This window comes from Ochotona princeps, chromosome 8, assembly GCF_030435755.1.
Source record: "Ochotona princeps isolate mOchPri1 chromosome 8, mOchPri1.hap1, whole genome shotgun sequence".
Lineage (NCBI taxonomy): Eukaryota > Metazoa > Chordata > Mammalia > Lagomorpha > Ochotonidae > Ochotona > Ochotona princeps.
Window position 1 is genome coordinate 44432286 of NC_080839.1, and position 15762 is coordinate 44448047.

Consider the following 15762-nt stretch of genomic DNA (forward strand, 5'->3'; position numbering starts at 1 on the left):
AAAAATATGGAACGCTTCACGAATTTGCGTGTCATCCTTGCACAGGGGCCATGCTAATCTTCTCTGTATCATTCCAATTTTAGTATATGTGCTGCCGAAGCGAGCACTATCCCATTAATTGTTATCCTATGTTCACTGTTCTACAAATCACAATGTCCATCTATAGTCCTTTATGATGGTATAGTTGGTTACATAATACACCCAAACTTTTTAGGCAGTATCCAATTGTCCCCTGGTTTCCAATGCTGCTGTGTGTCTTTTAGCATTTGTTAACGCTTAGAGTATTTTAGTTTATGGCATAACTTAGTATGATTTTTTAAATTTTAAACAGTGTGCTAATTCAGTAGTAGCTTATTATTATTTTTTTTTAATTTATTTTTCGGGCCAGGCACAATAGATTGGTGGCTAAATACTCGCCTTGCACATGCTTAGATCCCATATGGGCACCTGTTTGTGTCCCAGCTGCTCCACTGCCCATCCAGCTCCCTGCTTGTAGCCTGGGAAAGCAGTGGAGGACGGCCCAATGCCATGGGACCCTGCACACACGTAGAGAACCAGAACAGGTTCCTGGCTCCTGGCCTTGGATCGGCACAGCTCTGGACGTTGCTTGGGAGTGAACCAGCAGAAGGAAGATCTTTCTGTGTATCTCCTTCTCTCTGTATATCTGATTTTACAATAAAAATGAATAGATCTTTTAAAAAAAAGTTCCTACTCATCTTTTTCTTAGTTCTCTTCCTGTAGCCTGAAAGGTTTTTCATCAAACTTCTTGATCGACTTCACTTTTTCTTTGCATTTTTGATTTCTCTCCTAAAGAGAGAAATGTCTTGTCTTTTAACATTCTCAGTGAATTCATTCATATTTTAAATCTTAACTGGATACTTTACAAGTATCCTGCTTTAATTTCGTGAATACTGTGTCTACTCTTAACCAGAGGATATGATTCTTGGAAATTTTCAAATTCTTGAGCACTGATTTTTGATTAGGGCTAAAAGTTTTGTCTGGCTCCTGGCAACATTTGGCTATTCCTATGCAGAAGTTAAGCATTGAAAACCTGTCTGGAGGGGATCTGTGGACATTTGGCCTACCTTTCTCCTGGGAGCCATTTAATTTTTCCACCCAAAGATCTTCTGACAACCTGCCTGGTGGGTATCACTTTGGCATTAGGTATTCTAGAGCTGGAGAAGAAAGGAGCTAAGAATCTCATTATCCAGCATTCAAATTTGTATTTCATCCTTATTTTCCATATGGCAAAATCGATTTAAAAAGTCAAAATCTTATTGGAATAATGTTGGCCTCCAATTTTAAAGGCTGTAGTGTAACTACTATGTCAACCATGATAAAAACTCGACTTCTGAAGCCAGGGTGGCACACAGGTTTAACCATCTGGCTACCCATCTTAGATGGGCTGACAAGCAGTAGCAGTCCCTGGACCTCCCTTTCTCTTAAGCTATGCTACTGTTGATACCTATAGATTTCACAGTTAATTCCTTCTAACCTATACCCACATTAATCAGTCCCGAAATGAAGAATTGTATTTCCTTCTTATTTAATTAATAGTATTTCTTATTTAGTTAATAGAAATCTTATTCATTTGAAATACATTCAGACATTTTATTAAGGTTCTTAAAATCCATGGTTTTGGAGGTATGTGCTGCAAACTCTGAACATAACAATCAAAATGTAGTAATTGGAATAAAATGTAGTAATTCACTACAAAGCAGGTATTTTTGGAAATCGTCACTCTTATTAAAAAGTTTCTGCTTTAAAATTTTTTTTAAAATATATTTTGCTTTTCTAGTTCAGTTGTTCACCCTACATTACCTACATCTAACTCTCATGGCAGGTGCAATTCTGTTTGTATTACCTGCCCTATCAAATGGAACAGACTGTAGCACACACACACACACACACACACACACACACACGGACAAAACAGGAGAATAAAAACTAGACTGTGAACCTCATTTTAAACAGAGATAATATGAGTAAGAAAAATGAGACCCTGGGTACATTAAGCTAATCCTTTGTCGTATTAAATAGCTAACAAAGGCAAACAGCAGTTTCCAGAATAAGATAGAAAAAAAAATCAATAAATATCTAACTGAATATAACAATGCAACTAGACAAAAAAACTGTCACACACAATAATCACTGCAAGAAGATACCACAGGTTATATAAAACATAAAGGAACTTTAATATGCAAACAGGGTAAAGAACACTGGATGAATGACCCATTAAATGTGAATCAAGTCAAGTTCTTTACAGTAGCAGTAAGTCAACGCTGAATGCGCACTGCAGGGAAAGATCAGGTTAGGAACTCTGATTTTCTTTCCTGATTTCCGATATTTCTGATATTTGACTTTACGACTGAAAAACCTTTGGTTTATCTTAACAGAACCTTAAACCAAAGTTCACAATGTTCCTGCAATGTAAGTTTGTTCAGCAGTAACCTTTGCATGGTCAGTACTACTATGTCCTTCTCAAAAAGTAGTCAAAGTTCATTGTAAGGTTTGTGCAATGTGAAAACATACCAGCTAGTAAAAACTGTGGCTACGTTAGAGGAGTCCAAATCAAAGTAAACCATACTTTCATTTTGATTAGTTATTTATACTCAAACAATTTACCCTGCAGTCCATGAGATGTACAGGAAAAAAATTGTGGGTGTTTTTGTTTGTTTGTTTTTGTTTTTCTTTAAGAAGAGAAAAACAGTAAAGGTCCTTAAATGAAAACATAAGCTAGAAGTGTCTAAATATAGTTTCCTGATTTCCTTTTTTCTTGTTGTTTTGAGTATTTAAGCTGCTTTTGGTTACATGCCCTGATCTGTAGAAGTTAACAAGGAAATACAATTTCCAAGTATGTATAAAATTTACTTATCTTCCATAAAACATTTTTTTAAATGTATCAACACTTAAAAATACATAGTGACTTAATGAGACATCAGTACAACTGCATAGAATGAGCTCTAGGGGACAGACTGTGCAGCTGTCCTGCCCAGGCTCTGATAGACACGGTAAGACTGGGTATTGGCTTAGCCCAGTGTGATGCTGTGCTCCTACCTGCAAGGTGCAGGCCAGGAAATGCAAGAGGTCACAGGCCTTTTCTAGTCCTCAGTGAAATTCCTGGAGCTCTAGAAGGTCTGAGGAGCCACCAAATATTGACCCTTCCTTTCGGGGGGGTCAAAGAGGGAGGTTGATGACTTTCACTAAAAACAAAACCAAACCCAATCTCCCAACAACTTTTCTAAGAAACTCTGAAATGTACTAGAAACTTCAAAATGAGAACAATGTGAACAACGCTCCAGTCTTAATGCTTGGAGCAACTGGAAAATAAAAAAAACAGCAAAATACAAAATCGGAACTCCAGGAGAGCAGGTACCAAAACCATCCAAATGATGATTGCAATGAGGCCTCTCTTCTCTGAAGACTGTTTAAGGAGGTAGGATTTTAAGGTTTGCGTTTTTTGCTGTGGTTGTTATTTTTTTTTTTCCTTTCGCATTTTTTTTCCTTCAGTGTTTTGGCCTCTGTACACTTAAAAAAATGCTTTGACCGGCTGGTCTTCCAGGCTAATTTTGGAGTTCACAGTGGACCCCAAGCCTGACATAAAGATATTCTACAGTTTCACAGCTATCATTTGTACATATTAAAATTAAGTTGATTTACTCTTTTTAAAAAGTAAATCTAATTAGAAAATGGCAAACAAGCATATTCTGTCTTTACATAAAAACAAGAGCAGATGACTTTGTATTCGAAGACTATCGAAGTATGTATTTGATGTTCACATGCAAAACAGCTGAAAACCTTATCAATCTCATGTCAAATCTGCATGATGCCTTTAACAAGGAAATGACACACAAAGTTTGCTACCTGTGCAAAGTATTAACCTGCTAAAACATTTTACATAATAAAACAATACAGGTAAATGTAGAAGTTGACACATGAAATTAACACGGCATAAGAACTTATCACATTTCAGAGGTTTTTCTTTAGTAATAAGTTTTTGTTCTTACAGTTCCCGGTACACAGAAGATAAAAATCCTTTTTTAAACAAATCCAACAGGAAATTCTTGAGGCACCTTCTCATATAAAACAAGACGAATTCAATTATCAATCCCTCTGAGAAAAGTAGTCAATCTAAGTGAACATCATTGTTTTCTGTTTCAGTGTATCTTACAGAAATTTAATAAGGCAAGACAAATTTGTGAAAAAAGTGTAGATACAAAAAAGATGTAAACTAATAATTTATATAGTTTAAAAACTCCCAAGGGGTTAGCAGTGGAAATGGGATAGCTCAAACAATATTTTTTCTTTTTTTAACCTAGAACAGAATTGTGCATAAGCTGAAGATGACAAAGATCTTCCAGACTCCGCACAGTTTTGGTTTGTCTGTTTTTTTGCATCTTTATATTACATGTTTTAAATCATATCAGGAATGCAAACTAGAACTGCATACTACTTTAGTGGAGGAAAGTTCAACATTGTGCAATTTTCTGCCTCTTCATTTTTAAAAAGTGGCAGCAATCCCTGCATTTGTATTTGAAACAAGGATCTGAGAAACTTTATCAAAAAAGGTAATGAAGGCAAAAGTTGGTAGACATCCAGCATCTTGTTTCTTTTTAAAACAACGTGGATGATAAGTAATTTCATGATTTAAAAAAAATGAATCTTTTAAATAAATACATTGTATCTGACATTTGCACTGGCTGATTTGATAAATCCTTTAAGTAAACAACCGCTTTCCTATACTCCCTGTAGCCTCAAGCCATTGGCTTGAGCTCCTGGAGTCTTTTCTCACTGGGTCTCATACCCCGCCACTCGGTACCCGGCAGGCTGACTGGGGAGCATGCTGCCGTTCTGGCCTGGAGGCGGCTGCATGCCATAATTTGGTCCCATCCACGGTGCAGAAGATGGCGTCTGGCTGGAGGAGGACATGAAGGCAAGAAGCAGAGGGGAGGGGAAATGCATGGATTAAAACAACATACAGCAAACCAAATCTACACACTGGGGAAGGGGAACTAAATTCTGAAAATCCCAATATAAAAGTAACTTACTTTAGGCAAGCCCAAAGTAAAAGCAATATTTTCTTTTCTTAAAAGCAAGCAATCTTAAAGTTTAATGTATGCATTTTCATCTCCCTAGTAATTACAAGTTAAAAAAAAAAAAAAAGACATCCTTGAGGTCAGGGTTGCGGTATAGCGCTAAAGCCAGCCTCCTGCAGCTCCGGCATCGCATTCAGGTGCTGCTCCATTTCTGATCCAGCTTCCTACTAATGTGTCTGGGAAAGCAGCAGAAGATAGTCCAAGTGCTTAGGCCCCTGAAACCAAGGGAAGGCCTGGAAGAAGCTCCAGGCCCAAGGCTTTGAATTGGCCCAGATCCAGCCATCGTGGCCATTTTGGGAGTGAGCCAGTGGATCAAAAATCTGTTACTCCTTCTCTCTGTAACTCTGCCTTTCAAATAAATAAATAAATCTTAAACATAAAATTTTGAAAAATGCAGTCTTAAAAAATTGTATCCTTAACCTGTATTTATCCTGTTTGAATTCAGAAAAACCCATCTCCCATCTGACGAAGGAAAATGCCTACCGCATTCTGAGTGGGCCTTAACGTCAACCACTCAGTACCTGAAAGAAACCTGGTTATTTGGCACAATAAAAACATTTATGTTACTCAAACACCATTTTCTCACCATTACAAATACAATTCTTTTTAAACTGAAAATTTTAATTTTTCCTCCAAGAATTTAAATGAAAATGAAATTAATTAATTAATGAATGAAATTAATTCATTTAAAATGAATTTAAATGAAAAAAAAGTTATAAGGTAAGGCATATAAGGAAGTTTGATATATAATATAATAATATACAAATAAATATATTTAAATGAAAAAATATATATAAAATAAATATATTTAAATGAAAAAAAGTTATAAGGTAAGGCATATAAGGAAGTTTGATATATAATATAATAATATACAAATAAATATACAAATCCTTTGGTACAGAAAAACAAACAAACAAACAAACAAACAAAAAACACCCCCCACAAAAGCAGCATCAATACATTGTACCTGAGCATGGCTAAATCACATTAGCCACACAAAAACTTTAATAATTATTAAGCTCTTATTTTCTTTTAAAAAAATTGGTTGATCCATTTTCAAGCATTATTAAAAGTTATGACTGTGCAATTCAAGGCAACAAATTCTAGGCGAAATTTGAAAGAAATATTTAAAACTATAAATTCAACTTTCTTATAACAGTTTCAAAGGTTAGTAAAGGAAAAGAGGAAATACACTTACTTAAACCCCTGCTGGTTCCATGGCTGGCCATACATCCCATACGCAGGTACTTGCCAGCCATTAGGCATATACTGGCCAATCTGTTGTGCATTTCCATACCACTGGCCCCACTGGCCATAAGCTTGTGGATATCCAACCTGATTCTGCTATTAAATAAAAGGACAATAGATCTTTCAGTATTCATTGGAGTTGTTTGTATATACAGTCTCACTAACACTCATTGCAATTAAACTGACAGTTTAGTGAACTACTGCTAAAAAAGAGGAAGAGTGAGGTATTATTTCTTGTGGACTCTAATGATGCTCAGAATGGCAGAGTTTTTAAAGATACTTATTTTCATTGGCAAGTCAGATATACAGAGAGAAGGAGAGACAGAGAGGAAGATCTTCCACCTGCTGATTCACTCCCTCCATGGTGTCAATGGCTGGAGCAGAGCAGAAGCCTGTTGCGAGGGCTAAGACGCCAGCCACTGAGCGGCAGTTTCGCTGTAAAGCATCAGGTAATGACCTGGTAGTAAAGATTTAACTTGGCATAATGTTTCTCTGGTAAACTGCTTATAAGGATTACTTATTCCTCATCCCTCTCAACTGAGTGAACAAAATTAAAACAAAATTAAAAAATGCTTGAAGTCCCAAAAACAGAAAAAATACTTATTCCTATATACAGGTTAAGAAACCTGTACTTTGGGATTTTCTTACTCCCATTTCGGAGTTCTATTTACGAACTCTCAATAAAAATCTTGGTGGGATCAAATCTGAGCCACTACAGCTGCCTGGGAAAACAAAAGGCAGCTGCATCTGGGAGAAAATGCCATGCCTATAAGTTTATTTGAAGCTTTATTATCATTTTTTCTATTTCAAGTCAAACATACTTCCAAGTTCTTCAAATACTATGTGAATAAATTTAAAATATCAAAAAGACCTAACTTCCTGGCAGGTTTGCCATAGCATTTTTTTTTTTAAAGATTTTATTATTATTGGAAAGCCGGATATACAGAGAGGAGGAGAGACAGAGAGGAAGATCTTCCATCCGATGTTTCACTCCCCAAGTGAGCTGCAACGGGCCGGTACGCGTCAATCCGATGAGGGGAACCAGGAACCTCTTCCGGGTCTCCCACGCGGGTGCAGGGTCCCAAAGCCTTGGGCTGTCCTCTCCTGCTTTCCCAAGCCACAAGCAGGGAGCTGGATGGGAAGTGGAGCTGCCGGGATTAGAACTGGCGCCCATATGGGATCCTGGGGCTTTCAAGGTGAGGACTTTAGCCGCTAGGCCACACCGCTGGGCCCGACCATAGCATTTTAAAATCCACTGTATGAGCATGAAGCAACAGTCACGCTCCTCATGTCCCCATTGAAATCCATGATCGGGCCCGGCAGCGTGGCCTAGCAGCTAAAGTCCTCACCTTGAATGCACCGGGATCCCATATGGGCATTGGTTCTAATCCCGGCAGCTCCACTTCCCATCCAGCTCCCTGCTTGTGGCTTGGGAAAGCAATCGAGGACGACCCAAAGCTTTGGGATCCTGCACCCACGTGGGAGACCTGGAAGAGGTTCCTGGGTCCTGGCTTTGGATCAGCATAGCACCAACCGTTGTGATCACCTGGGGAGTGCAACATCAGACAGAAGATGTTTCTCTCTGTCTCTGCTCCTCTCTGTATATCTGACTTTGTAATAAAAATAAATAAATCTTAAAAAAAAAAAAGAAATCCATAATCACCATTTTGGAACTATAATATATAATAGATGAATGAAGAGCCTTTATATATTATCACTTGCACTAAGAATCAGAAAAGGATTATTAATAAACCTTATTTTAAAATAATTTCAGGGGATCAGGCTCAACCAGCTAGTTCTCCCTCTGCAAATGCTGACATCCTATATGGGCGCTCATTCATGTCCTGGCAGCTCCACTTCCCATCCAGCTCCCTGCATGTGGCCTGGGAAATCAGTGGGACCTTGCACCCACGTGAGAGACCCAGAAGAGGATCCTGGCTCCTGGCTTTGGATCACTCAGCTCTGCTTCTTGTGGCTATTTGGGGAGTGAACCAGTGGAAGATCTCTCTCTCTCGGTTTTTCCTTTTCTGTATAATCTGCCTTTCAAATAAAAATAAGTAAGTTTTTAAAAATAATCTCAGTATCATCCCAGCAATACCCTTCCCATAACGACCTCCTCACCTGTTGTACAGGATTTATTATGTCAAGAGTTTCTTTGCCCCAGTAGCATTTCACAACATGACCTTCAATGGAGGTACCATTAACAGAAACAATTGCATGTGCTGCACTTTCATGGGAGTTGAACCTATTGAAAACAAAAAGAGCATTTATGAATAAAATTTATTTTTCAAAATCTAAGTAAGCCTGAGATAAAACAGGCAGTCTACACATAAGAATCAATAAAGAGTGCTGGTGTTGTGGGACAGCATGTTAGGCTATCGCTTCAATGCTGGTATCACATACGGGTGCTGTTTTAAACTGGGCTACTCCTCTTCCAATCTAGCTACCTGTTACTGCACCAGGAAAAGCAGCAGCAGACGGCCCATGCACACGTATGGAAGACTCCGGACTAACCCACAGACTCTTGGTTTTGACCTGGCCCAGCACTGGCTGTTATGGTTATCTGGGGAGTGAAACAGCAGATGGGAGATCTCTTTGTTTCCCTCTTTCTCTGTAACTTTCTCAAATACATGAATAAATCAAATCAATTAAAAGTGACATATTTTCCTTTTTATTTATTTTTATTATTTCACATAATATAGTTTGGTAGGCATAGTAATTCCTTCCTCCTCCTCTCCTTCATCCCTACCTGAAATGGCATATTTTCTTTGTTATGTTTTGCTCTAAGATCTTACATTTTTTTTAAATATTAGGATTCTATAGAAACTTTCAAAAAAAGATTTATTTATTTATTTTAAAGATTTATTTATTTTTGGGCCCAGCATGATAGCCTAGCGGCTAAAGTCTTCTCCTTGAACATGCCAGGATCCCATATGGGCGCTGGTTCTGATCCCGGCAGCTCCACTTCCCATCCAGCTCCCTGCTTGTGGCCTGGGAAAGCAGTCGAAGATGGCCCAAAGCCTTGGGACCCTGCACCTGCGTGGGAGACCTGGAGGAAGTTCCTGGGTCCTGGCTTTGGATTGGCGCAGCACCGGCCATTGTGGTCACTTGCAGTAAAAATAAAATAAAATCTAAAAAATTTTTTTTTATTTTTATTGCGAAGTCAGACATACAGAGAGGAGGAGAGACAGAGTGGAAGACCTTTCTGTCTGATGATTCACTCCCCAATTGACCGCAACAGCTGGAGATTTGTTTATTTATTTTTACTGGAAAGTCAGATTTTTACAAAGTGAAGGAGAGACACAGAGAAAGATCTTCTGTTCACTGATTCACTGCCGAAGTGGCTGCAATGGTCGGACCTAAGCGATCTGAAGCCAGGAACCAGGAGCTTCTTCCAGGTCTTCTATACGAGTGCAGTTCCAAGGCTTTGGGCCATCCTCTGCTGCTTTCCCAGGCTACAAGCAGGCAGCTGGAAGGGAAGTGAAGCAGCCTGGACATGAACCTGAGCCCCTATATGGGATTCTGGTACATGCAAGGCAAGGACTTCAGTCACTAGGCTACAGCACCGGGCTAAAACTTGTTTTAAGAGAGCATGTGTTTCACTTTTTTTTTTTGGTTGGAAGGAGTTATAAGAAAAAAAAAAGCTACATATCAGAGAAATGTTCATTTCCTTATATCCATGATACTTTTAAAGGACATTATAAAATTAAAAATTCAAGTTACTGAGGAGTGAGGGTAGGTAGAGCAGTGGCATAGCAAGCTAATCCTCAATCTGTGGCAACAGCATCCCATACGGGTGCTAGTTCATGTCCCAGCTGTTCCAGTTCTCATAGAGCTCCCTGCTTATGCCCTAAGAAAGCAGTGGAGGATGATCCAAGTCTTTGGGCCGAGACACCTATGTGGGAGACCTAGAAGAAGCTTCCAATCAGCTTAGTTCCGGTCATTTGTGGCCATTTCAGCAGTGAACCAGCAGATGGAAGATCTCTCTCTCTCTCTGTCTCTTCCTCTTTCTCTGTAACTATGACTTCCAAGTAATATGAAGATATATGTTTTTTAAAAAGTTATTTTGGGAAAAAAATGTTTTGAGGAAAAAAAAAAAGAAGAAGAAACATCAGCTCTACCGAACAAATGAGTATCCTTTATCTGGAAAGACTCGAATTTCCATTATTTGTCCAAATGGTGAAAAAGTCTGACGCATTAGTTGTTCTGTTGGATAAAAAACAAGAATGAAAGAAACCACATTAAATACGTACATAGACTTCACATGTTATGGTTCTCTGTTTACAAAATGCCTTTCAGATACCATCAGATAGAAGTCTCATACCTGTTAGCCCAGAAGTAACACCTCCACAGTAGACTGTACAGTTGCTTGGGCTAGACTGGCTTACAACCTCATCATATGATAACTGTTTGGCATTTGCTGGGGAGAGAAAAAGTTTTCTAGTTTTAATGCATTAAGTAAAATGTCCCGAAAGAGAAAAAAGGCATTGACTACACTACTTTAAATAATAATATTTACTGTCATCAGAATCTATATATAATACATATTACATTTAGGTTCAAGAGTAACCCTCCCCCCGAAATGTCTAAAACATCACCCAATATTCTCTACTTAACAGGAGACTTGACATTAGAAATAATATAATTACAAAAATGAAAACTAAGTACATTTTTGCACAGTAGTCTTGATTTGCTTCTCATCTATTTCTGCATCAAGTCTCCGGGAACAGCTCTAACATTTAAAATCTAGCGTATTTTTCTCCACAATTCCACATTTCCTTTTCTTCTCCAATACACCTACACTCATATGTACTCTTTGGAGCTGGAGGTTTTCGGGTTGCCCAGTTAGTTCTGATTTGTCTTCCACCAAGCCACTGGCCACCCATCTGTTGAATGGCATTTTCAGCATCCTGTTGCAAACATCAGAAAGAACAAAAAAGCCATCATCAGTTGGTGTTTGGAGAATTTTTAGCAGTAGCAGAAATCTCATGCTTTTCATAAGTGAAAATGCCTATAAGATAGCTTTCCAAAAATGCAGTGGTTACTTACCTTTTCCTTAAAAAAAATTTTTTTTTAAATTTATCTGAAAGGTAAAGTTAAGAGAAGGAGATTTAGAATCTTCCATAGCTAGTTCAGTTCTCAGACGGCCTCAACAGTTAGGGTTGGCTCAGGCTGGGGTCAGGCGCTTCTTCTGGGTCTCCATGTGAGCGGCAGGAGCTAAAGCATGTGGCCAATGCTCTGGAGCTTTCCCAGGAGTATTAGCAGGGAGACGGACGGGAAGTGCAGCAGCTAGGGTTGGAACTGGCATCTATAAGAGATCCCACTGTTGCAGGTAGAGGGAGGCTTAACATGCCATGCCAAAAACACTGGGCTGTTTCCTTTTTAGAAACAATTTTTATTTATTTTTTTCATTTAATATGAAGATACAAGAGAAAGATGGGAAGAATCTTCTATCCACTGTTTCACTCCTTTGAAACGCCTATAACAACAGCCCGGCATGTGTAGGCTAAAACCAAGAGGCCAGAACTCAGTCTGGATTTCCCGTGTGTAGAAGGACCCACATGTCTGAGCCATTGCTGTTGCTTGCCAGAATGTGCACTGATAGAAAGGCAGACCCGAAGCAGAATCCCTGGGACTGAAAGTCAGCACTTGATATGGAATGTCAGAAGCCCAAACAGTGACTTAACAAATGAATGAAGACATCTTTATTTTATTTGAATAGCAGACTCTGGGAATGCCAATCATGTGAAAAAGTCATGAGCCCAAAAGCCCTAATGAAGTGGCTTTCATAAAGTTCATGAAGGGGCTAGAGTTGTGGCTTAATGGATTAAGCCATTTTCTGCAATGTCAGCATCCCCATATGGCTGCTGGTTTTAGTCCCAGCTCCACTTTCAACTTCATTTCCTGCTAATGTGCTTGGGAAGGTAACAGAAGATGAAGTCCTTGGCCGCTGCACCCGTGTGGGAGACAAGAATGAAGCTCCTGCTTTCAGCCTGACCTAGCCTGGTTGTTGTGGCCATTTGGGGAGTGAACCAGTACATGGAAGATTTTCTTTCTCTCTCTCTCTCTCTAACTCTGCCTTTCAAATAAGTAAAACAAATCTTTAAAAAAAAATTCATGAAACAACTCAGACTGCTAGGAATGAAAATGTTATTTTACACAATTCACCAAAGTTATTAGTGATTGTTTTTGGCTTCTCATTCATTCATAAATCCTGGCCCATGACCATGCTGTAGGCACCAGCTTAAGGAGGGGATACACTCGTAAAGAAGCACACTGCTACACAGGGGTCAACTGTTTTACGATCAACGAAGCAATTATGAATTGTGTTCAGCCCCGTAACTGAAACAAAATGCTGAGACAGGGAATACGGGCATGAGGACAGATTTGGGTAGCAGAAATAGGGAAGTTCTTTCTGAAATGACATTTAAGCTAAGAATGAGAGGCACAGAAGCTACCCAAGCCAAAACTATGGGAAACAAAGTTCCAGAAGATGATCAAGCATTGCAGAGTGTGTCAAGGCAAGAAAAGAGTTTGGCAGACATCTGAAGCAGAGCATGAAAGAACAGTTTTAGTGGAATCTAGAGGGCAAAAAGGAAGAACGCCAGAGAATGCAATGGGAAGATATTAAGTTAGACTGTCACTGTCTCCAGAATGGGTCCAGGCCAGCCGGGTTAAGCGGCTTCACCAGCTGGCAAGTGCCAAGACTGGAAGTAACCCAAGTCAAGCTGGACCTCAGTGCCCCCGGCACTGATCCAGGACTGGGAGCACGCATGGCACAAGAACTGTAGGCACTCCTCTGCTAGGCTGTATCTATCGCTGGTGAGCATGAGAACGAGGATAGGTGGTGGGCTAGGCTGAAAAAGGCAGTGGCACGTGTCAGCGTGCATGTGGGCTGGGTCTGGGGGCCGGTTGGGATTAGATAGCTGCAGCACTCATGAATGTGATGATAACCAGATGAGTTGTGGGTTGGGCAAGCCTAGACTGAAACAGAAGCTGGCATATGCAAAAACAGGCTAGAAGTAGGCCATGGGGGGTGCCCCCGGATAAGCCGCAGCACCCACTGGTATACATGAGCAGATCTGCGATGGGCTGGCTGGGTCGGGCCCCAACACCTGTCCGTTCATGTAAGATATGGGGCTGAGGTGGAACTAATGAGGCAGCTGCATTGTCTGGTGAAGGTCACAGACCTGGTTGGCACACATAAGAGTCAAGTCTGATGTCACCCAAGCAAGGTTTCTTGGGGGGTACTCTCCAACTAGATCACTGGACTCAGATCCTGGCCACAGAGAAAAATCACAGGATGAATGGGCTGACCTTGGAGTGCATGTATCAGGATTGGGCCTCCTTCTCAGCTGCTGATGCCCAGGCCGTGTACAGCACGCCCAGATGCACACAGGGGACAGGGTGGCCAGCCCACTTAGGCCAACAGGGAATGTAGAGAACCTCATCAGAGGATGGAAAGCTGAACAGGTTGGACAATTCTCCTGGCCAAGCTAGCAACATATTCCTGGCTTAGTGGGTATACTAGGGTGAGTCTGTCAAACAACAGACCTTGAGAAAATTTTTTCAACCCTGGAGCAACAAAGCCAAAACATCTCAAAACTATCAAAATGACTGAAGTAATACCCTCTAAACGCCATTCCCCATACTGGGGTCTCTAAGGCATCATCAAATGACTGTCCTCCATCCTGGGTGCTGATGGAGTTTGACAGCAAAGAGCAACCCTCTCCCCTTCTTCTCCTGTGGGACACAGGAGAAAAAAAAAATTCAACATTTATCCTACTCACCTTCCTCCATACCTCAACCCTGCCCAACCTAATCAGAGGCCCACACAAGCATGTACCCCTCTCAATTATGTAAACAATATTTTAAAAAATAACAAAAATAAAAGGTCACATTCTAATTCATTTCTATTTAGTACTAGAAAGGAGATGGTTTTGGAAGGTGGGTAGTAAAAAGAAAGCTCTTCATGAGATTGCTATAATATTCCAGACAAAGAAAATGTTACAAGCCAGTCCAGGAGCAGTGCAACAGAAGACAAAACCTAAAGAGCCAACAGAACTGGGGATCTGTGAGTGGGAGGAGGGCACAGTACACAACCCGAGAGTCATCAGAGATAACTCTCAGATTCAGGCTTGAGAAGTAGAAAGGACAATGCTAGCATTTACTGAAATGGAGAAAAAGACAAGTAGAGCAGTGGCCCAAAGGTTTGATGAACAGAGTGACTTCCACTTAGGACATGTTAAATTTCAGATCTTTTTGAGACATCTAAATGAAAATAATTTGATTTTAGTTCCTAATAAATATGTATTTAATCTTGAGTTTCCTTTTTTTTAAAGATTTAGTTATTTTTATTGAAAAGGCAGATTTATAGAGAAAAGGAGAGAAAGATCTTCTATCTGCTGCTGCTGCACTCCTCAAATGGCCACAATGCCAGAGTAAGCCAATCTGAAGCCAGGAGCTTCTTCCAGTCTCCCATGCAGGGGTAGAGTTCCATGACTTTGGGCCGTCCTCAACTGCTTTCCCAGGCCACTGGCAGGAAGCTGGATGGGAAGTGGAGCAGCTGAGACATAAACTGGCACCCCTATGGGATGCTCGCACTTTGAGCTGGAGGTATTAGCTAATTGAGCCATCATGCCAGCCCTCCAATATTGAGTTTTACATAGTAGAAGTCTATATTACATAACCATTTTACATATTTATTTTATTTATTTTGAAAAGCAGAGTTATAGAGAGGGAGAGACAGATACTACTAGAGATCTCCCATCCTCTGGTTCGATCTCCCCATGGACACAAAGGTCAGGGTTAGGCCAGGCTGGCTATCCAGTCAGGAGCTTCTTCTGGGTCTCCTATGTGGGTGGCAGGGAGCCAAGAGCTTGAGCCACCTTCTGTCGCTCGCCCAGCCCATTTTCAGGAAGCAGGATCAGAAGTGGAACATCAGGAGCTTAAACTGGCATTCATATGGAATGCTAGCATCTCATGTGGTGGCTTAACCTGCCTCGCCAGAAAACTTTAAATGGATAAAAGGGTTCCGAGTCCAGTCAAAACCCCTAACCTACTACCTAAGTGGAACTAAAAGCCTTGTAAAAACCTGCCAATCAAAAAACAAAACAAAAAAAACAACAAACAAAAAAACCTGCCAATCAATTCTCTAAGGAACTCAAACTGTGACTATAAAACTATTTTACAGGTTATTTTTCTACTTTTCCCAAAAACTATACTGTTTAATAACAGCAGAGAAAATCCAACTTCTCATATAGGATGCTGGGTTGTTGTGGTCCCAATTAGAGACCATTATGCTCAGTGAAATCTGTCAATCACAAAAGAACAAATACCATATATTCTCTCTTATATAAGGAAGCCAACATGGAAAGTGTAACTCCAATAGTCCAATCCACACTGTTTTTTGATTGTT

At 40.0% G+C, this 15762-nt stretch overlaps 1 protein-coding gene and 1 non-coding gene across 11 annotated transcripts in view; both read right to left on the minus strand.

Annotated features, from left to right (window-relative positions):
* On the minus strand, nt 1-107 carry LOC118760672 (U6 spliceosomal RNA). The gene has a single exon (XR_004996913.2). It is a non-coding gene; the product is annotated as a U6 spliceosomal RNA (small nuclear RNA).
* Nucleotides 108-3748: 3641 nt separating this feature from the next.
* Nucleotides 3749-15762, minus strand: part of TIA1 (TIA1 cytotoxic granule associated RNA binding protein) — a 38554-nt gene continuing 26540 nt past the window's right edge. For 3 of the 10 annotated variants that reach the window (XM_058667935.1, XM_058667931.1, XM_058667927.1), the window contains 6 exons: nt 11146-11254; nt 10669-10764; nt 10466-10550; nt 8466-8589; nt 6295-6440; nt 3749-4911 (listed from right to left, as the gene is read on the minus strand). In XM_058667935.1, the coding sequence (XP_058523918.1) occupies nt 4755-4911; nt 6295-6440; nt 8466-8589; nt 10466-10550; nt 10669-10764; nt 11146-11254 (717 nt within the window). In that variant the 3' untranslated portion in view covers nt 3749-4754. Of the gene's footprint in view, nt 4916-6294; nt 6441-8465; nt 8590-10465; nt 10551-10668; nt 10765-11012; nt 11255-15762 lie in introns of those variants that run through there. The other 7 variants (XM_058667933.1, XM_058667930.1, XM_058667932.1 and 4 more) reach the window with 5 other exon arrangements.